The 24286-nt window shown below is 35.1% G+C and overlaps 1 protein-coding gene across 4 annotated transcripts in view; it reads left to right on the forward strand.

Moving 5' to 3' along the window:
- Positions 1 to 24286, forward strand: part of LOC123545007 (alpha-actinin, sarcomeric-like) — a 62508-nt gene that overhangs the window by 2856 nt on the left and 35366 nt on the right. For all 4 annotated transcript variants that reach the window (XM_045331218.2, XM_045331219.2, XM_045331216.2 and 1 more), the window contains exons 2-3: positions 9192 to 9426; positions 15623 to 15709. In XM_045331218.2, the coding sequence (XP_045187153.1) occupies positions 9192 to 9426; positions 15623 to 15709 (322 nt within the window). The remainder of the gene's footprint in view (positions 1 to 9191; positions 9427 to 15622; positions 15710 to 24286) is intronic.

Raw genomic sequence — 24286 nt, forward strand, 5'->3', positions numbered from 1 at the left:
TACACAAGATTTGGCCATTTTCTCATAATTCTAGGTAATCTTAGATGTACATCAGAGCAATATCAAACAGTGCCTGTTGGAAATCACCAGGGTTGTTTAAGAATTTTGTCCTTATACATGAGTTTTTCTAGTTAAGTTTGAGATGAGCATAATTGCCAGTAAGCTTTAATGATATTTAAATGTCAGATTCAGGGGAAAATAGGTGACATATTTGGGTCAAGGTTGGTTGGTGATAAACTTATTTCTCAACTTTAAAATGTACTTGCAATTATTATGCTGGCTGGCATTTTAATGGTGCTTCCCCATCCGCTACCTACTCACAAGAAAAACGCTTGTACCAAAAATATTTTATAACATATATATTATTTAAGCCTTAAGTGGCAATGGTCTCTGGAGGGGAAGCAAAAATATTTTAAAGGTTAACTGGAAGGGTGTACTGTCAGTATATTAGCTGGTTTATATTATATTCTTGTTACTTTCAAGGGCATTTCTATGAATGTATTTTACTGAGTTTAATAGAAGGCATTGTAAATGAAGTGTTATAGTTATGTCTATAGGTCTGACAGCCATCTGACAAGTTATGATCTTAGACATGTATGTCTGACACACCACAACAGCTAGACAAGTGTGTTATTATTTCGATACATATATTCATGTTATGCACCATCTAACACCCTTGCAAAAACATGTTTGCATAGATACATTCATGTATGTGGTTACAGTTGGTTTAACTGACAGATGTGTATCTGGTAGAATCAAAAAATGATTATGACAGATAAAACAGTAATTCCATGCTGGAGGCAGGCCACTGATAAAGTATGCACCCCTATGAGTGATGCCAAAAAAGAAATTGATAGCACAGATTCATTACTGATAAAATACTACAAACTTGATAAAATACTACAAATTTCTATCATAAAACATACATATAGTATTTGCTTTAAATCTGCTAATAATTGATTCTCAGGAATATAAAAATAATTTAACACAGTTTTGCAGTCACCAAGTCGCTTTAGATTATGGAAAATTAAGGCCATAATAAATTAATTCCTAGATTATCATCCAAATTTTGTTTAAAAAGGAGCGGGGGGATAATTTTATTTTTTATTTTCAAAACAACTGTATGCAGGGGTACTGCTGGTTTCGCCACGATCAATCGGCGCTTTATGTTCTAGACTGCCCGAAATAAAGTCATTGTATAGATCCAGTAACGAGTTAACATTGGAATAATTGCACCAAAACCAGTCTTTGAGAGTTTTTTCACATTGAAAAACCGCTACGATTATGAAAACCATAGTGAAAGTTGTTATTTTTACAACAATGCTCTTCAATCGGAGGAGCGCAAGTTTAATTTGCGACACGCTTTATCATGTTTATTTTGCGGCAGCATTACAAAACAAATATACGGGACCCTTCCGCGGTTCGTACATTTTTTGTTCCATTTTTATGCCCCCGGCATCTACTGATGCGGGAGGCATATAGTGATTGTCCTGTCCATCCGTACGAGGTTAACCAAATGGGACCATTTCGTCTAGCATCAATACCCCTTACTAGAATGACTTGATACTAATGCAGATGTAACCTGTGACCATTCCTCATCTTCAGACATCACCTGACCTCAGTTTGACCTTGAACTTGACCTCGTTTTGGACTTAGGTTGCTTTGTATCGACAAGGATGCCACCGGGGGCATCAAGCGTTTATTGAACGGAGCTTCTTGTTTGTTGTTTTTTTTTAGGCGGGGGGATAAAAAAGGTCAGGGCAGCATAAAAAGGAGGGGGCGGGCGGGGATGACAATCTAGGAATTAATTTATTATGGCCTGATATATTTGGTTTTCTAATAATTCCATTTAATTTCATGTCATAATTATGTGATATAAATTGACCAGATATTGATTTACATGGTGTATACATACTAAAAAATAAATTATAGGTTCTGTGGAATACTGCACCTGTGCAGGGCTTGATCATGAAGGCCTGCCCCCTCCCCCAGTTTACTGAGTAGTGACCTATATTCATGAAAATTTAGACCACAAAATGCACAGGAGTGTACCATTTCACACCTGTATTAAAAAAAATCCTGGAAACCCTCACTGTAGAGGTTGATCAGCATTGTGGGTTCTACCAAAATGATGTCTGCAGTGAGGTCATTATATGTGTCCAATTTCCTGGGTCATGATTAACAATACTTGGTATTCAAGATTTAAACCTAAAACCAGAGGCCACCATTTCATACCTGTATTTTTTTAATTTCCAGGATGGGATCACCTGACCCCTTACAGGAGCCCACTTGACACTGTGCACCTCACTAATGATGACTTCACCCTCAGCTTGTGCCCCAAGTTGAAAAAATTGAGCCGAGTCTGCTTGTGGAAAGATTATGATATTAAAGTATCAGTGAAATGTTAATAAATGGGCATTTTCATTTGTCCATCTTCCAACATATTCCTGAATTTATCTTTAAAATGTCCCCATTTCATATTTCCAGTTGATTAAATGTCAAGCAAGGTGTGAAAAGCTTTCCAGTTTTTCCAAGTTAGGCTGAAGTTTTAACTTGAATGCATTAAAACTTAGGACTACTGGTAGTCTTTTCATTAATACTCTGTATCAAAATATGTCTAAAATGTTTATCAATAAATGATATCGAACTGGGATAGTTTGACAGCCTTTAGTTCATAACATAGATGTTAGATAAATTCCTAATTCTTTACATTTTCTACATTCTTGCTTATTTAGTTATTACATGAAATACACAGCTGCTTACCTGTAGTTGTGTGAAAAGGAATTGGTTGAAAATAGGAGCGGGAACTTTTAGATTTCAATAATACTGGTTTTATTACCTTATAAGGTAAATATTACCATATTTAAAAGCTCAGGTAGAATTTGTGGTTTCATAATGCGTAATTCTATACTCCTACTTGTGGTTTATATGTGAAAGGTAAATTAATTAGCATAAACCAATAGTGTTAAAGAATTATTAGTCATGTTTGAAACTTTAAAATAAGAATATTTTTAAAAATATTTGTAAAAAAGGTTTTTTTAAGCGTGATTTTGAATTAATTTCGGAGAAATAAGCATAATTTTAAATTGGAGTTTAATTTCTTATGTGCACATGTTTTGCTTTAAATAAAATTAAACAGATCATCCCTTGAAGCTCTATTTATGACATCTTTTGGGAAAAAATGCACTAAAGTTAATCATATGTATATGAAAAGGTAAATTGTTACCATCTGTTCATGTTGTAGCACCTACACAGTATCACCTATCTCTCTCTCTCTCTCTCTCACTGAGGCATTCCAGAAGTATATATAGCTTACTCAGCCAAACCAGAAATAACTCGTAGTTTTGCTGTAGGATAAGATGATCAAATATTTCCACTGTCTCTCATTTTTATAGCCACTTTACATCAGATTTTATCAAAATTATATGTGATGGAGATGACAGTTAGAACCGTTTTTTGCAGGGTATTTATTTTGTAACCTTCCTGGAAACCTCTCTTCCATAATCACACCCTGGTACCGGCGCTCCCAAGTACAGGTGGCACTCACACATACAGCGCTCGATAAGCGATTTTGGAGGAGAGGTGGTTTAAGTATTTCTTATTGTATCTCCGGTAATTCAAAACTTTTCTTAAAATGAAAGATATCTGCACCCTGATGAATAATTGGTGACTATGTTTTGTGAGTGTCACAACATTCTGTCTTGAAATAAACAAAATACGGCGAGGTAAACCAGGGTTTTTTTTCGGCCGTTTTTATAGCCGTTATTCGGCTATATTCCCAATGCTAAAAAGTATGTATTTTTCCCAAAATGAGTGCAAAAATTCCCAATCTACAGTCTGAAAAAAATTTCATCAAAATTGCACAAACATTGACCAAATTATGGACGTTTTTGTAATGGAAGTATGTTAAAGAGGTTGTACAAGGTGAAACAAGTGTATGAGAAAGTGCTTAAACACATCCTTACTATATCCTATGGGACTAAATATTTCCCAATTTGGAACATTTACACGTCAAAATTCCCAATTTTGGGGGTATAGGCTATGTTCCCAAATTAGCTAGAAAAAACCTTGTAAACGTGAACGTTTGACTCAGAAATGTCAAATGTTAAAAAACACGTAAAATACTCAGTAAATACTCCAAATGTATTCATTTTTGATACAGTATCGTATAGTCATGTCTTCCTACAATAACCAGTTCCAATTTCAAAACTTAATTTGTTATATTTAAAGAATGACTCGTGTTTAAAGATGGTATGGGGTTTCAAAACGGCACTCACATCGCACAGGTGTTAATTTTTTTGGCGCTCAACAAGTACAGCTAGAGAAAAGTCTTCAGAAATGTAGACCTTGTTGTTTACTCTCAGTGTTGTGTCTGTATGATCATAAATCTTTATACCGTAAAAAACTGACTCTAGAAGTCGACCTTTTTATGTTAAAAGTTACGGCGACAATATTTTAACATTATTTTTTATGAAAAAGCTTGTTGAAAACTGATAAATGCTGAAATTTGATATGTCCTAGGATTTCGTTGAAAAATGAAAAACGTGCTTCAAAACATTCTCAGTGGGATCAGTGGACGGTAAGGTTTGCAAGAAGACATGTGTGTGCTTGCGTGCGTTTGTGCGTGCCTATGCGTTTGGTTAAACGACGTTACTAAACAATATTTCAGGTCAATCTCTACGTTTTTGAGTACCAGTATAATGCATTGAGCATCCGTATGAAATATAATATATATAGAGCCAGATCGATACTTTTTGTTGGGGTGTGGAATAAATGTTTGATTATAGAGTTAGTAAAACTCATTTATAACGGACTGACAAGTTTTCTATTCTTTTCTTTATTTTAATTTTAACAACTTACCATACGCCTACATTGAATGTATAATAAATGTTGAACTTCTTACGAACAATATTTTACTTGTATAATTAGATTTAAGATTCAGTAAACACTCATAACAGAGAAATGGAAGATTTTTACGGTGGCTGATTTATACCATTTCATCAATTCGCCACGCGACCCCGTCGAGCGAAAACACGAGAATTAAAAAAGTTAAACGCGGAGTGTTTAGCAAGCAAAAATTCGATAACATGTGCGGAGCGAAAACACAATTATGGGGATGGGGGGGGGGGGGGGGGGGGGGGGGGGGGGCAGGGGTGCTGGCGTTGAGTGAGATTCAAGATGTAAAGCAGCTGGGTACCCGGGTGTCCACCAATGTTATGCCTTTCAAACCTCAACTCCTTGCTCGGAGGCCGCTGATCAGCCAGTTTTCGCTCTACTCCCCCCAACGATTTACATATTAAATCTAAACTTTTGGTCTGCGATTCTCCATAGAGAAAATACTAGGAATAAGAAAGGGCGGGAGCATGGATTAAAAACATGATAATTAGTGGGGGTGCTGAGCGAAAAGTCGATATTTACGTTATAAATCGGCGCCCAAAATTAGCGGAAAGACAGAATGGTATGTATCAGCCATTAAAAAATTTTGTTAAAATGTCTGTTAGGTTCAAAAGACGCTCATATTTTAATATCTTATTAATTCAAGGAATTTATCAATCAATGAGTTCTTGTTTGGCTCTCTCATGAATTGATGCGAGTCATTCCGATTTAATAGCAGACGTGATGACTAGTTCCATTAACTACTGTTTAATCCAACATCAGACTGTTCTTGGTGGTGTTATCTCTACCACACATAACTAACCAGTCCGATTCATCTCTTTTCCGTTGTAGTTGCCTTAGAGCTGACGATTTCTCCACATTTCTGAAGACCTTTCTCTAGCTGTACTTGGTGAGCGTCAAAAAAATACACACCTGTGCGATGTGAGTGCCGTTTTGAAACCCCTTACCATCTTTAAACACGAGTAATTCTTTAAATATAACAAATTAAGTCTTGGAATTGGAACTGGTTATTGTAGGAAGATATGACTATACGATACTGTATCAAAAATGAATACATTTGGTGTATTTACTGAGTATTTTACGTGGTTTTTTGACATTTGACATTTTTGAGTCAAACGTTCACATTTAACTCGCCGTAGTTTGTTTATTTCAAGATGAAATGTTGTGACACTCACAGAACATAATCATCAATTATTCACCAGGGCGCAGATATCTTTCATTTTACAAAAAAATTTGAATTACCGGAGATACAATAAGAAATACTTACACCACCGCTCCTCCAAAATCGCATATCGAGCGCCGTACATGTGAGTGTCACCTGTACTTGGGAGCGCCGGTACCAGGGTGTGATAATGTGACTTTGGTGTCTTCACAGCACTAAGCTTCGCCCTGCTAGTGGTAGTAAAAAGAAGAAGTATGTCTTCTCATGATACTATTTTATAAGAATCTCTACAAGGTTTCTTTAACATCTTCCTCAGTTTCTTAAGCAGGTGAAAGAATTTATTTATTTGTTTTACAGTGGTATCATCATTTGGAGTGCTGGTTTACACAGGTCCGCCTGATAAGTTGTCAAAAGTTGTGCTGTATAGCTTAAAGTAGTGATTTCCAATTTTCCATTTACTTTTTAAAACTCTTTCTACATACCCGATATTATCCTTTTCAGACTCCAGGAAAGTTGGAAAAAATGGCCCGACATTTGGTCCAGCAACCAGACTGAAAGACAATATGCCCGACCGAAAAAATTGTCATAAATACGCCATTTTGATGTGTTGTCTGAGATGTTGCGGTTCTCGGGTACGATTAAATTTAATGCCGGTCAGTTGGACTGCATCCAGATTAAGACCGCGTCAAAATTTTCCGGTCCTGTCTGGCGACTTTCCGGAAGTCTGCCTGTTTTTCAAGATCCAGAATCACATTACTTTGGTCAAGATTTTCCATAATATATTTGAAACATGTGCAAATCAGAGTAAGCTTTATGGGAAGTAGTATGTACAAAATGTTAATATTATGTCAATGAAGTTTATAGATTCTTTTGTTGAGCCAGTTACTGTAAATCTGGTATAACAGTGCACATGGTTATTGGCTAAAATGTCAACAGCTTCACTTAACATTGCCTATTCTTTATGTGATAAGACTATTAAATGTTCTGTTTAATAAATAAATTTGTATACTGGTACTTGCAAAATGTAGCAGTGTTCAGTATATGACTGAGAGGTGATGTTTTTTTTCCTCTGGAGTCTACTGTCTAGTTGGCTAGCTACCACATCAGTTTCTCTATATAATGAGAATGTTTTCATAACCAGATTCGCATGTGGCAGTCTTTGATTATTCCCATGCCTAACTGTACTCATTTAAAGACTATAAACATAATCACTAAAGGTCCAATGTTGTCATTACCTATATATCTTATACAGTTACAATGTTCTCCACTTGAGCTTTATGGAACCATTCATCATCACAGGCAATATACATCCCTTATTTTCTACAATCCAGTTCTGTGTTCTGCCAGTTTCTTTCCTCAAGGCCAGTTGTAAGAAAGCTATTCAACCAGTGCCTTGTCCTGGTCGGACACTGCTTCAGTGCAAGTAACTAACATGTCTTCTTTTGATGAAAAACACTAGATTCTGACCTTGTTTTGCTGTGTTTTGTGGATGTCCACAAAGAACATTAGTTATTAAAGCTGGGCAGCATCGGGTTTTGTTGCCTCTTATCTAAAATATCTTAGTCCGGTTTCCAGTTTGTTCAGTGCCATACTTTTTTAACTGGTCTTCCTGATGCATCTAAATTTCTGATAACACTAAATGTTTACAGATTAAAGCAATATGAAGTTATTTCAGTGCAAGGTCATATGCAAAGTCTCAAAAGGACCATCTACAGTGTCCATTTAAGGACTTCTTTAATTATTCATTATGATGTACAAAGGTTTACAACTTTAATAAAATTAATATAATATTTCTTACAGAACTCAATTTCAGCCATGCTAACATAGGTCAAGGTCAACCTGGAAATAAATCAAGTTATTCTAATGATCACCTCATAAGTTGTTAAGTTATTTAAAAATGTTCTTGGACGACCGCTTTTGTAGTTATTTGCTGATGTGGTCTTTACTTAAGAGATGCAGTATGTTATTGGCAGCTTGACACATTCTGCATAATGTTTGTCCAGTTATTGCACAACAGCACAGGTGCATCTAATTGTCTAATATTCTAGTAATGCTCAGAACTAGGGTTGAAGGAGAGAAAAGTGCCATCATTGTTTAGTTTAGTCATTCTTGCAATTAATAAGTTAGATGTTTGTTGTATCAAGTATGTAGATTGAAACCATGTGTGAGTGGCCGCCTCCAGTGCTACCTTCTAGTTCAAAGTTACAGTATTATATTGGATGTTGGGACCATCATGTATCTCTATGTAGGTATATATTTTTATGATGTTAATCGGATTGTAAGTGTCAATATTCATGTCACCTGACTTGTCATACTGGAAGGTCAAATTCTTTTGGCTTTGGTGATTTCAGTTTTAGTTATGTTGCAGTGGGTTACGTTGTTTTGTGTTGCTTCTAGGACTCAATTTGATCTTGTTTTGAAGCGGTATAGTATACTTTATGTTGCACTTTTTCTTTTCGTAACTTGTACATGTGTTGTGAAATGTTTTGATAGACATCATTGCTGATCAGCTTTCCATTGTTTTTCATGTCTTTGAAATTAGCATGAAACTGAAAGAATTAGTGTTTGGACTTTTTTCTGATTTGAAAAGAGGTCATTTTTGCCATTACCTGTTCTATGCTGTCATTTAAGAAATAACATATCCCCATTGAATAAAATCATTGTTCAGACTTAAGATGTGAAGGAATTATATCACGAGGGCGCATCCCGAGAGATATAATAATGCATGTCTAAACGAAAAAGATTTTATTCACGTGCAAATCACTGTTTCAATTCTAACATGTTATCAAGGATTACCCTATGATGTATATCCTTGACTGTATCCATCAAATATTTGCTTGATTTCTGTTGATTTCTTTTCCAGTATGCCGCTGTGCAATCTAATGCTATGACGTAATAATTGTGACGTCAGAAAAATGAATTGTTGAATAATAACACACAGTTTTCAGCCTTCTTTGTTTAATAGGAAAACAAATCGGGTCATGTTAGAATCTATGATACCAGCAGTTGGTAGTATTTAGAAAGTATTGCTCAGTTTCTTTGTAACTAATTTGAGATTTTATTAGTAATTTGCTTTTGTACCATGAACATTAAAAAGAACTTCAGTATTTTTTAATAACATTTTATTTTGCAGACATTCACAGCATGGTGCAACTCACATTTAAGGAAAGCTGGTACACAAATAGAAAATATAGAAGAGGACTTTCGAAATGGCTTGAAGTTGATGTTATTACTTGAAGTAATTTCTGGTGAACAACTGCCCAAACCCGACAGAGGCCGTATGAGATTCCATAAAATAGCCAATGTGAACAAAGCCCTAGACTTTATTGCTGGAAAAGGAGTTAAATTGGTTTCTATTGGTGCAGAAGGTGAGTGGTGTCAGCCAATCAGATTGCTGGATTTTAATTTTTAAATCAGCCATTCAGAAAAAAGGATCTGGATTTAAAAAATATTGTGAAATGTGATGGCCTTTGAGATATGTGCATTATAATACTGGTGAACCTAAAGGAATACTATCAGCAGGAAAATATAATGTGCTCATTTACATGTTAGTGTGTTGCTACTGGAGACAAATCTATCTTTTAGCCTGTGATGTACTTTGAATTAGCTTCCACTGTTTGAGCTAGTTTAAAGGGTTTTACTTGAATACTGTACCAGTTTTACCTGGAATTAGAAGTTAAACCTATATCTAATGATTCAGAGAGGCCAGACACGCAGTTCTGGTCCTTTACAAACGTATGTAGGATAACTGTCCTGTTTTTTTCCACCAAATAAGCAGAGAATTTGGGTTTTTCCTTTAAAAGTACTATCATGTTTTTAGCAGCCAGTCAAGTGAAGGAGTAAATGTGGCCTTGTAACATAGGTTGTTGTTTAATACAAGTTAATTTACTTTGAAAGTGTAGAGATGTGGATGCTTAAAACAAGTGGCTGTTTAATAGTGGTGACTGCTTACACTGATTTGATTGTTGTGAAGTTTCACTTTAAAAGCATTGCATCATTTATTGGCTAGTAATAGATATTTAAAATACGATAATTGTAAGCCAATGTGAATTTGCAGGGTGATGGAAATTTAAAAAAAGTTCCAAAAATTTAACTGACGATAATAAAACATGTTTCCTCATGTTATTTGAGTTTCTTAGGTACAGGTGTTTACTGAAAGAAAATGTTCAATAAACCAACTTCAGAATGCTAACCCTTCATCTTTAGGTGTCTTGGCATTGAAGAGATTTTAATTAATACAATAATAACTGCTTAATCCAGCTGAAGTATGGTAGTCACCAGAGGGCACAGATTTTCATTCTAGCTCTGTAAAATAATAAAAATTCTGTAACAGTGCTACAAACAGGGATATGCCCACTAAAGTCTTGCCTCTAATCTGGGATGTGGGACATTGCAAGTTGATGCTAAATCTGACTTGCCAATCAGTTAGCTTGCGCTAAAAAAGTGTATATAACATTATTATTATTATAAAATAATGTCCGTTTGAAAGAAAATAACCTCCGTAAATTATCTAGTTTTTCATAAGATTAAGCTTTTTGCCTAATTTTATGTTCGTTTTCATTTTTCGACATTGATTAAAAATTTGTGATACTGAATGTAACTGCTTATTGCATTGTCTACAGTCTCCTAGCTAATTACCTTGATAGTATGTGGTACTGCAAATTGATTGATACAGGCTAGTCCCAGTGCTGAAGGCCATAGACAACTTCTGGCCTTCACTTGCACAGGTCAATCCTGTTGGTAGTGTAAGAGGTATTTTGTAATGTAAGGTTCCAGTGATAATTCTAAGGGTATTTCAGTTTTAAAGAAAAGTAGAAATCTATGTAAACTAAAAGTTACTTGTGATTTTCCCCCAAATATCCCCCAAATATGTCAGATTTGGCTGATGTATAGGTCATGAACTTGCTATGTACAGTACTGTGAGAATTGAATTTTTGACAGGTAATATATGTAAATCTGGTATAATAATAATTATATAAAAAAAAAAAATTCTGAATAAAGTACTTTTTATGAAATTCTCAGGATATATAGCTGATACACATAACTTATCAACATGCCAAAATGCAGTCAGATGTATGAATTAAGTCTATATGATTTCGTTTTATATTCCTTGGGTAAACTCCTACCAATGATGGCTTTCTGGATTAATACTGAAAAAACAATGGCTGTCATGTGATGTGCATATTTGTTGATTGAGAACACTGAAATTATATGTTTTGGAACTGTTTGATTTCAGAATGATTTCATAGAATCTTTCCTTTAGTGACCCTCTACCAAAATAGTTAAATCATAACCATAGCCCCAAAGAAACATGATTGGGTTATTCAGCTCAGGTGTGCAGTCTAGGACCATCATGTCCCACTTGTTAGCTCGACTATTGGAAGAATAGTCTAGCTATTCTACACACCCTGGCGTTGGCGTCGGCGTCACACCTTGGTTAAGTTTTTGCATGCAAGTACATACAGCCATCAATTAAAGGCGTATAGCTTTGAAACTTATTTTTTCTTTTTCTAGGTCAATTACTAACCTCTTTGGGTCAAGTCCCATAACTCTGACATGTATTTTGAGCAAATTATGCCCCCTTTTGGACTTAGAAAATTTTGGTTAAAGTTTTACATGCATTTACTATCTCCAAAACTAATGCAGATATTGATTTGAAACTTCACATGTGTCTTCGGGGTTATAAATCTAGTTGATAGCATCATTTCCCATAACTCTGACCTTCATTTTGGCCAAATTATGCCCCCTTTTGGACTTAGAAAATTCTGGTTAAAGTTTTGCGTGCAAGTACATACAGTTATTTCTAAAAGGCATATAGATTTGAAACTTATTTTTTCTTTTTCTAGATCAATTACCAACCTCACTGAGTCAAGTCCCATAACTCTGACATGTTTTTTGAGCAAATTATGCCCCCTTTTAGACTTAGAAAATTTTTGTTAAAGTTTTACATGCAAGTTATTATCTCCAAAACTAATGCAGATATTGATTTGAAACTTCACATGTGTCTTCGGGGTTATAAAACTAGTTGATAGCAGCAAGTCCCATAACTCTGACCTTCATTTTTGCCAAATTATTTCCCCTTTTTGACTTAGCAAATTCTGGTTAAAGTTTTGCGTGCAAGTACATACAGCAATTACTAAAAGGCATATAGATTTGAGACTTATTTTTTCTTTTTCTAGATCAATTACTAACCTCACTGGATCAAGTCCCTTAACTCTGGCATGTATTTTGGGCAAATTATACCCTCTTTTGGACTTTGAAAATTCTGGTTAAAGTTTTACATGCAGGTTTCTATCTCCAAAACTAATGCAGATATTGAATTGAAACTTCACATGTGCCTTCAGGGTTATAAAACTAGTTGATAGCAGCAAGTCCCATAACTGATATGCATTTTGGTCAAATTATTCCCCCTTTTGAACTTAAAAATCTTTTGATATTTAACCTTTTTGGGTAATATTTTCCTGCTTCTGGGACAATATTTCGAATAGTCGAGCTTGGCTGTCTTACAGACAGCTCTTGTTTTTTCATAGTATTACAGTTATCACTTGTGTAAATATAATGTAAACAAATACAATTCTCATTCAAAACCAGTTAAAGCAATCATGTTGTATGAAGCAATATTTGGTTACTTAAATGTGAAGTTATCGTACTATCAGATAAATCTATATCTACAGAAGGATATAATTAAATAAAATCGAGGTAATTCACCCGTAATGACCTTACATTACAAAGACCTAACTAGGTCAAAACTGGTAAACTGTAAAAAAAGAATGCGTCCCATTACAAAATTTAAGTAATGCACTGTTTAGGAAGAGAAGCACTTATCTAAAGAATGTACACAGTTTTAAGGATGTTTTGGTTTGTGTAAAAATAGTTTACCTTATAAGGTAAAGTTTAGGATTTAAATCTGTCTTGTCATAAATCAGAGTAGTAGCAAAACGTAAATATTTCATACTAAGATCAGGCCTTGTGATAAGTGGTTTTGGTTGAATAACATCGGTGGATCATTTAAAGTAAGCCAGCCACCTCTCTCAATGTTGATGACAAAACTTTAATTGTCATTACCCACATTTTATCCTTATACAGTAAAGACTGTCTAGAATAAATCTTACAGTTTTGTTCAAGCAAGGAAAACTATGCATTAATTAATTAATTATGTCTCGGGGAGACATATTGTTTTTGCCCTGTCCTTCCGGTCGTCCGTCCGTACGTACATCACACTTCATTTCCGAGCAATAACTGGAGAACCATTTGACTTAGAACCTTCAAACTTCATAGGGTTGTAGGGCTGCTGGAGTAGACGACCCCTATTGTTTTTGGGGTCACTCTGTCAAAGGTCAAGGTCACAGGGAGGGGCCTGAACATGGAAAACCAGTTCCGATCAATAACTGGAGAACCACTTGACCCAGGATGTTGAAACTTCATAGGATGATTGTTCATGAAGAGTAGATGACCGGTATTGATTTTGGGGTCACTCCGTCAAAGGTCAAGGTCACAGGGGCCTGAACATTGAAAACCATTTCCGATCAATAACTAGAGAACCACTTGACTCAGAATGTTGAAACTTAATAGGATGATTGGTCATGAAGAGTAGATGACCCCTAATGATTTTGGGTTCACTCCGTCAAAGGTCAAGGTCATAGGGGCCTCAACATTGAAAACTATTTCCGATCAATAACTAGAGAACCACTTGACCCAGAATGTTGAAACTTCATAGGATGATTGGTCATGAAGAGTAGATTACCCATGTTGTTTTTATGGTCACTCCGTCAAAGGTCAAGGTCACAGGGGCCTGAACATTGAAAACCATTTCCGATCAATAACTAGAGAACCACTTGACCCAGAATGTTGAAACTTCATAGGATGATTGGTCATGTAGAGTAGATGACCCCTATTGTTTTTGGGGTCAATCCATGAAAGGTCAAGGTCACAGGGGCCTGAACATTGAAAACCTTTTCCGATCAATAACTTTAGTACCACTTGACCCAGAATGTTGAAACTTCATAGGATGATTGTACATGCAAAGTAGATGACCCCTTTTGATTTTGGAGTCACTCCATTAAAGGTCAAGGTCACAGAGGCCTGAACATTGAAAACCATTTCCGGTCAGTAACTTGAGAACCACTCGACCCAGAATGTTGAAACTTCATAGGGTGATTGTTTATGCAGAATAAATGACCCCTATTGTTTTTGGGGTCACTCCGTCAAAGGTCACAGGGGCCTGAACATTGATAACCATTTCCGATCAATAACTTCAGAACCTCTTGATCCAGAATGTTGAAACTTCATAGGATGATTGAACATGCAGAGTAGATGACCCCTATTGATTTTGGAGTCACTCTGTTAAAGGTCAAGGTCACAGGAGCCTGAACATGGAAAACAATTTCCGATCAATAACTTGAGAACCACTTGACCCAGGATGTTGAAACTTCATAGGATGATTGAACATGCAGAGTAGATGACTCCTATTGATTTTGGGGTCAGTCTATTAAAGGTCAAGGTCACAGGGGTCTGGTCATGTAAAATCATTTCTGGAAAATAACTTGAGAATCACTTGACCTAGAATGTTGAAACTTAATAGGGTGATTGGAATGCAGAGTAGATGACCCCTATTTATTTTGAGGTCACTTCATCAAAGGTCAAGGTCACAGGAGCCTGAACAGTGACTTGAGAACCACTAGGGCAATAGTGTTGAAATTTAGCGGGATGACTGGACATGCGAAGTAGATGATCCCTATTGCAGCCAACCATCAGTGTCTCTTTGTCTTTGACTTTCGCTCCTGACCCCTATTGACTTCTTGCCTATAGGACTTTGCATGGGGGTAGACATGTGCTTTTTTACAAAAGCAATTTCTAGTTGAAGATTATTTTTTTAATATTTCAAGCTTGATATTAATCCAGGTGTTGTGCTTACTGGTATAATAATCCCCAGGGTCATTGGGCAAAAACACATACTAAACCCACTTTCGGTCTCGGTGGTATATTTATAAGCAAGAGCAGGGACTGCTGTGGACGATTGGTTAAAGGTTACAGAAGACTAAAAATCTCATCCCCATCAGTAACAGGAGACCAAAAATTGCTTATTCATCAGATCTGTAGGTTCAACTTGCTGATGGCCAAATTCTTTCATGTGATGAACCATGTGGCTAAATTAAAGTAGTTGGGTCTGCCCTAGGGCGTGTCCATCATGCTATAAATAATGCACAGAGAGGTGCCCAAGGTCTTCCTCCTCCATTAAAATGTTTTGACCTGAACTGAATGATGTGACTTGATCCAAGTAGCCACATCTTTTAACAGATTGTTGACATACTTTAAAGCATTTTTATTGAAAATTGAATAGTATCGAAATATGATTCAGTGTTAAGGCTGCTGCTTGTTGTAAAAGACTGTTGATGAAATTTTGACAACAAAAAGATTGATAGTTCAGTAGAGAGAGGGGGGGGGGGGGGGGGGGGGAGGCAGGAATTTTGTGGGAGGTTAAATGTTTTTGTGTACAGTTTGTATTGTCATATATTTCACTTGACTTAGTTATTTTGAATCCACCATGTTACTACTTTATTTCAGAAATTGTTGATGGAAATGTTAAAATGACACTGGGTATGATATGGACCATTATCCTGAGGTTTGCCATCCAAGATATTACAGTTGAAGGTAAGATTGTTGCTGAACATACATAATAGTCTGGTCCAGTTAGTGTAAAACCAGAAGGCTAAAGCTTTACCATTGCTTCATTAACTAGTTTGGTAAAACTATTCAGATTATGTAAGATAACAGCAAGGTTAAATATCAAACAGGGAATACCATGTTCCAAGTCTTGTGATACCTTGGTATTTATGCGTTCAAAAATAGAATTTCCCTTCATGGTGCAAAAATTTTTCACTAGTAAAGCTTATGATGTTACAGCTTGAAAAACTTCAAAAAATGCCTTGTTTCTGTTCCGATTTCATCTTTCAGTTTTATGCCTGTAGCTATGTTTAGAAAAGAGAAGAAAAATACCATTGAATGCACTTCATTCATCCTTAATCATTTGTAAAGAGATAAAAGTTTCTAAGGTTAGACTTATCTCTGACAGGAAAGTTTTATTCTACCTGTAAAATATTGGGGGGAAGATTTTAGAATATTTTAAATGATTCACACTGGGTGTTATAGGTTAAGAGATAATTTCTCATCTTTTAGCAGTGTCCTATCAGTTAATTGGCAGAGAGCAAGCTGATTTTGAACATTTTAGTTTCACTTTTATTTAAAGGGGAAAATGGTGTTTTTGGATTGATAATCTGATTTTAAGACAGTTGAGTAACAACCACCTTCAGATGTACATGTGGAACAGTGACAAAATAAAAATATATGAAATAAAGTATTATTATACTCCCAGATACAAAGTACTCAGGGGCTATATTGAAGTGACACATGTCCATCCTCCTGTCTATATGGAAGCTAAAGGATAAACAGCTTTATGTTGTGTCCACACCCTATCTTCTAAACTGTCCAAAAGGATTTTCAAAAAAACTAGGATCATTTGTTACCTCAAGGAGATCCAACCCTCTGCCTTTATCAAAATGGCATCTGGTGGTATTAATCACCTTCAGTGATAGCTTTAGTTTCTCTTTTCTTTGTTTTATAGCATAAATTGTTCATCTCCTTCATCTAAATGACTTCATTTGGTTTTGTAGGTTTCTGAAGGACAAAATTGATTTAATATGAATATTAATTGTGGGACACATTTCCGCTGTACAAGAGATAAATTTCTATAGAGTTCAAACTAGCAATCACTGGTATCAGGTTATAGTTGTTACTTTCATTCCGAGTTGATCAAACCACTTTATTCTGTTTGTTTGTTCAAGTTCACCTGTTTAACGCTACATTATCTTGGAGTCAATAGGCAGTAGCCAAGCTACCCAAAAATGTCTGCTTCATTCTCCTTCTGTTGACATATACACACCATTGAGGGTCCTGTGATTTCACAGTGTGTCCAGATTACAGTATAAATGTCCTGCTAGGAATCTGTTGTCGTATCTTGAAACACTTAATAAATCTTAATGTCTTCCTTTTAAAGCAGTTTGTTATTAAATAACCAGTAGTTACCTGATTCAGATGGCCACTGTGATGTTAATAAACAAAGATTGTTGGACTGGTTAGCAATTATTGATTGTGTAGTTTTTAGATAGTCAAAAAGTAGATTTAGTCTATTTCCCTCCAGATTACCTCTATGTTTGTCTTTCATTCTTTTCCTGGTTTTATTTGTCAGATACTTTGCTCCACATGTTGAGGTATAGTTACCTCCATAGAACATGAATGGTACAATTTTTCATGCGATCTTTAAAGGTGGTCAATCACATTTAAACAACATTTAATGACATTTTTTACTTTTTGTATATTCTGGTAGAGAATTATTTAAGGAACAAAAAGACCGATTATATAGAGTTAGATTCCTATTTGAAATGTATATTTTATTATTTTTATAAAATTTTGTAATTACTCCCCTTTAATATGAAAGTATATAAAAAGCTGGGTATTTCTTTTTATTTCGATACAATGTCTAGTTTTACATTTGCATTTGATAGACATATCAACTATTGAACAGTCTGAACCAAAATGCAAGTTTAAAAGCTGTGTGTAGCTTCTGAATTCATTTATTTCCAATCTACCTTGGTTGCGCAACCAAGATAGGCAAAGGGAGGTAATAATAATTTTTCAAACTTGCATTTCTAATGAATTCCATCTAAATACATAATTATTAATGCAAATATTTTACAAATATATTACAATATGTCTAATATTTATACATTTCCTTAGGCAAAGTATGTTTATCAAATTTATACTTATGATAAACTAACTCTATCTTGGTTGGGCAACCAGGATAGGAAAATGAAATTTTAAAAATACCTCCAGTGAAAATCTAATTTGTATTAAGTGTTAAGTGAACATAAATGAGTGTAAATGATCAGATGCTGAAGTTTCGAACAAATCCGTTACATGGCCAAAATCTGATTATCCACCTTTAATGTTTTGTCATATCTTTTTTTTTCTTCAATATTTTTTATATTAAATGAACACTAATGAAACTGGATATAGAAAATTCAACATTTCAGCATGAGCTTTATCACTTCATGCAGAGTTTAGAGAAGAACAAATGTATAGTGAGACCGCCCATTGTTACAAATTTTCTCACAAATATTCAGCGGTTGATGCAAGCTAATTTAAACTGACTGCTAGGGGCTGATCGTTTGTCTAGTAGATACAACTTGTGAAAATGTAGCTTTCAACCTGCTCAAGATAATATGTCTTACACTAAACACATTGCAATGTTTTTACGAAGCTGTATATACTTCTTTTTGACAACTCTTATTTTAAATTGTTGGCCAATTCCATCACACTTTGAGGCATTCTTACCAAATTGAAGATCCTGCCTTTGAATCCAGGAGGTTTTCTCAAAAAGAAAAAAAATCTTACTAATTATAACAAAGAAAAGTTTTTTTGTTGTTTTTTTCTGATGGTGCATTGAAAAAAAAGACCATTGACAGACTGAACTATTTCTAAAGAAGCTAAGAGAAAATGAACAGTCATGGTTTAGTTAAACTCAAATGTTGACAAGTAAAAGTAAGTCTATTTTAGATTTTATGTCATCTAAAATGCCAATTATTTTAGTAAGAAATATTGAAGAGGTGGGCAGAGGGGTTGGAGTTGGGATTCTGTCCTGCATGATAATTACTAGTAATGTTGTAGGCAAAATGCTGACTGAGCAGAGAGAAATAAGTGGTAGAATAACTGATATGTTTTATTATTTAGTTTGGTTAGGTAGTATATAATTAATGGTTGACATCAGCAGTGTATGTCTGCATCATACTAATAAAAGGATTGTAACTGAGCACTTAAATGTATACATCAGGGAAGATAAAACTGTCAACATCATAACTTATGTTTTTTAAAGCAGTAGCCAAGCTGGTTTGAATCAGATAAAGTGCAGAATCAAGGTCTTGTTTATCACTTTCACCTGTTAGGCTTGTCTTGAACTAGGCATGAATAAAGCCTTCTATTTCTGTTACACTCTGGTCATGACCACATTAGTATGACCCAGCTGACCACAACTACACTGCTGATACTAATGGATGATAAATTAATGTTCATTATTGAATAATTATGTCCTTCATAGGTTTCTGTAATATGTCTCGCCCTAAAACAATACAGGAGTTTATGTCCTTGTCACAGAAGTCAGTGGTTTTAAATAGACAAGTCAAGGCCTAAAGAGAATTTCAGAACTCAGACAAATTTCAGAGGCTCACATAGCCAGTCTAACATGTCATTAAAATGTTTAGTAGACTGGCTATCTGATTTATATAGGGTGAAACAAAGTCACTATATGTACCAGGTTTTTAGCTCACCTGTCACAAAGTGACAAGGTGAGCTTTTGTGATCGCGCAGCGTCCGTCGTCCGTCCGTGCGTCCGTTAGTGCGTAAACTTTTGCTTGTGACCACTCTAGAGGTCACATTTTTCATGGGATCTTTATGAAAGTTGGTCAGAATGTTCACCTTGATGATATCTAGGTCAAGTTCGAAACTGGGTCACGTGCGGTCATAAACTAGGTCAGTAGGGCTAAAAATAGAAAAACCTTGTGACCTCTCTAGAGGCCATATTTTTCATAAGATCTTCATGAAAATTGGTCAGAATGTTCATCTTAATAATATCTAGGTCAAGTTTGAAACTGGGTCACGTGCGGTCAAAAACTAGGTCAGTAGGTCTAAAAATAGAAAAACCTTGTGACCTCTCTAGAGGCCATATATTTCACAAGATCTTCATGAAAATTGGTCAGAATGTTCACCTTGATGATATCTAGGTCAAGTTCGTAACTGGGTCATGTGCCATCAAAAACTAGGTCAGGAGGTCTAAAAATAGAGAAACCTTGTGACCTCTCTAGAGGCCATATTTTTCAATAGATCTTCATGAAAATTGGTTAGAATGTTCACCTTGATGATATCTAGGTCAAGTTCGAAACTGGGTCACATGCCATCAAAAACTAGGTCAGTAGGGCTAAAAATAGAAAAATCTGTGACCTCTCTAGAGGCCATATTTTTCATAAGATCATCATGAAAATTGGTTAGAATGTTCACCTTGATAATATCAAGATCAAGTTAGAAACTGGGTCACGTGCGGTCAAAAACTAGGTCAGTAGGTCTAAAAATAGAAAAACCTTGTGACCTCTCTAGAGGCCATTATGTTTCACATGATCTTCATGAAAATTGGTCAGAATGTTCACCTTGATGATATCTAGGTCAAGTTCGAAACTGGGTCATGTGCCGTCAAAAACTAGGTCAGGAGGTCAAATAATAGAAAAACCTTGTGACCTCTCTAAAGGCCATATTTTTCATGGGATCTGTATGAAAGTTGGTCTGAATCTTCATATTGATGATATTTAGTTCTAGTTTGAAACTGGGTCATGTACGATCAAAAACTAGGCCAGTAGGTCTAAAAATAGAAAAAACCTTGTGACCTCTCTAGAGGCCACAATTGTGAATGGATCTTCATAAAAATTTGTCAGAATGTTCATTTTGATGATATCTAGGTCAGATTAGAAAGTGGGTCACGTGCTTTCAAAAAGTAGGTCAGTAGGTCAAATAATGAAAAAACATTGTAACCTCTCTAGAGGCCATATTTTTCATGGGATCTGTATGAAAGTTGGTATGAATGTTTATCTTGATGATATATAGGTCAAGTTTGAAACTGGGTCAACTGCAATTAAAAACTAGGTCAGTAGGTCTTAGAATAGAAAACACTTGTGACCTCTCTAGAGGCCATACCCTTGAATGGATGTTCATGAAAATTGGTCAGAATGTTAACCTTGATGATATCTAGGTTAGTTTTGAAACTGGGCCACGTGCCATCAAAAACTAGGTCAGTAGGTCAAATAATAAAAAAAACAGGGTTCGCACAGGCCTTGAAAAGTCCTTGAATTCGATGGTAGTCCTTGAAAACTCCTTGAAAATGACAAAACCCCTAAAAAACCTGGAAAAGTACTTTAATTTTGAAAAAAAACTCCTTGAATTTGACCTTTCACTCCTTGAAAATATTCTTTCCGTAACTTTGCTTTGCAAAAAGAATTTAAGGCTTAAAATAAATCGGAGAAAATGAAAATAAATTTGTGAAATTGCAGGATTGGGTCACTCGTATGCTATTATAGTGGTCTACGGCCACACTTTATCGATATTTACAGAGTGCTATTTCTACTATATCACCGTTTGCATGTTTCCGTTTCCGTTTAAAAAAGTACGGGGAATAATAACTCGCAATATTTAGCTATTTGCGAGTGTTTCCAGTGAATTAAAATGAGTAAGAAAAATAAACATGTTTACTCAAGTAAGCGGGAGACAAAAGACGAATATAAACAGTGGCTGAAGCCCTTTAGAGCAGACAGAACGAAGTGTATTTGTACGTCGTGTGACAAAATTTTGATGTATCATTAGTAGGAGTGTGCTAAAAAATCACAAGAATAGTGATAAACCTCAGCAAAATAGTGAATTACATCAATCTAATAATCGAATTACGTCATTTTCAAAGGTGTGACAAGTGATGGTTGTTTTATTTTTGCATTACATAATAAAAGTTTTTCAGATTAGGTCGTGGTTTTGAAAAAAAAATAGTGCTTGAAAAACTGTAAAAAGTCCTTGAAAAGTCCTTGAAAAGTCCTTGAATTTTGTCTCTGATATTCTGTATGAACCATGAAAACCTTTTGACCTCTATAGAGGCCATAGTTTTCATGGGATCTGTATGAAAGTTGTTCTGAATGTTCATCTTAATGATATCTAGATCAAATTTGAAATTGGGTCAACTGCGGTCAAAAACTAGGTCAGTAGGTCTGAAATTAGAAAAATCTTTTGACCTCTCTAGAGGCCATATTTTTCAATGGATCTTCATGAAAATTGGTCTGAATGTTCACCTTGATGTTATCTAGGTCAGTTTCGAAACTGGGTCATGTGCGGTCAAGAACTAGGCCAGTAGGTATAAAAGTAGAAAAACCTTGTGACATCTCTAGAGGCCATATTTTTCAATAGATCTTCATGAAAATTAGTGAGAATTTTTACTGTGATGATATCTAGGTCAAGTTCAAAACAGGGTCATGTACCTTTGAAAACTAGGTCAATAGGTCAAATAATAGAAAAACCTTGTGACCTCTCTAGAGGCCATATTTTTCAATGGATCTACATGAAAATTGGTCAGAATTTTTATCTTGATGATATCTAGGTCAAGTTCAAAACTGGGTCACATGAGCTCAAAAACTAGGTCACTATGTCAAATAATAGAAAAAAACGACGTCATACTCGAAACTGGGTCATATGGGAACAGGTGAGCGATTCAGGACCATCATGGTCCTCTTGTTTAGTGAAGTTTTAGATTCAATACATGCTTCCATGCACATACCTATTTAATGGTTGACAAGAACACACACACCAATATTGATGATGTTTACTGCATGAACTTGTTTTTTTTGTTGTTTTTTTTATTGTAATTTGTAATCTATTATTAGAAACTATTTGTTCAACTGTGAGTTCACTTGGATTTTTCAGTTTCCTAGATTCTGGGTTTAGCATTTAGTGATAAGAAAAAGTACTATTTGCAAAAAATGAAATCCGCTAAATTGGAACTGTCTCTGGATGCAGTATTCACCATAACTGCATATCATGCAGTATAAGTGTTGCACAATGTTATTGATCATTCAGGTGCAATTTTCATCACCGTGAAAAAAATATGTTAAGCAGCATTCCATAATCTGTTTGATTCAGTGAATAATACTCACAAGAATTCTGTCTGCTGGCGCTGGTAGTATTCATAAGTTTTGTGATATATTGGGATTACACCTAGAATGACCTTGTCGATAGGTATTGTTATACCTGTAACAAAACTGAAGGTCAAAATACAGATTTTTACAGAACATCTATAATGAAAAAGACCTATTCTCCCTGTATGATTTGACAAGGCTCACATTGTCCACGGATAATTTATTTTAAGGGATATTGTTTACCCCAAATAAATCATACCAGTATGAATTTCAAAATAATATGTATGCCTTATAGACAAGCAGAGAAATTGAGATTGCACCCTTCTTGAGTTTTTTTTTTTTTTTCTGTCTGGATTTTATAATCAGTGGGGGAGTTTTATTGCACTTGGAGCTTAATGGGTTTTGAGATTTATTTCACTGTTAATTAACTATTTGAAAAGCTAACAGAAAAAACTGCTTGTGTTTCCGCCAAGAGTTTCATGTATACATGGCTTACAGTTTGAAAAAAGACAGCCCTAAAATAAGGAAAGGCATGGCATGATAGCATGTATGACTATGACTCATACTTGCAAAAATCTAAATAATTTTAATCAATTTTGGTTAACTTGCTTCTAATCATCCAAAATAATCAGATAATGACTGGTTAGTGTTTGAAATTGTCCTGTAGGTGATATGTATATAATTGTGTATTTGGTAAGACATGAGACATATTATCAATCAGACTTTATCAAACCATGATATGTATGTTTACATACATGACATAGCTTGGTTGGTATGATCATAGTATCATGTCATATTATGTAAACAGGTCCCTTCACAATTTAATGGCTGTCCTAAACCACCAGTCTCAGGTCAAGCTTTATAGCTCTTGCCAAATAAAGAAATTTAACTTAATAAAGTAATAGGCTACTGAACTTATTAATTATAGCTGACTTATGAATTGTGTTTATTTGATGTAATTTCCTGGTATTTTGTGGTTTAGTAGTATAAATTTACCAAAATCATCATAAACCTTATTGGATTGGCTTCGCTAAGGACCATCCCAAAACTTCTTGAAACTGTTACGTAAATTTTGTGGTTTATTTTGTACCACAGATGAGGCAGGGAACATAGGCTATTTGCAAATGGTTTGATTACAGTATCCTTCAGTTTTATAACTTTTACAATGTCCATGTCCCCACCACCTCCCACAACAGAGTTCTTTAATGTAGGTTTTATTTGGTATCTCAGAATGTTCAAAGCTTTTCTCAGTGACACTGCACAAAAAGTTGATAAAGGGAAGCTGACAGCTACATGATAGGATTTCACAGTACTTGAAATGTAACAGTAGTTTCCTGGCTGTAAATAGGACATTGACCTTTGTCTCATTGTAACACAAAGCTTTTAAAATGTCCATGTATTACTACTGTCCATAATAAAAATGTTGTAAGCTGCCAGATACATGGATCATGTTGAAAAT

Source organism: Mercenaria mercenaria, chromosome 1 (genome assembly GCF_021730395.1).
Source record: "Mercenaria mercenaria strain notata chromosome 1, MADL_Memer_1, whole genome shotgun sequence".
NCBI lineage: Eukaryota > Metazoa > Mollusca > Bivalvia > Venerida > Veneridae > Mercenaria > Mercenaria mercenaria.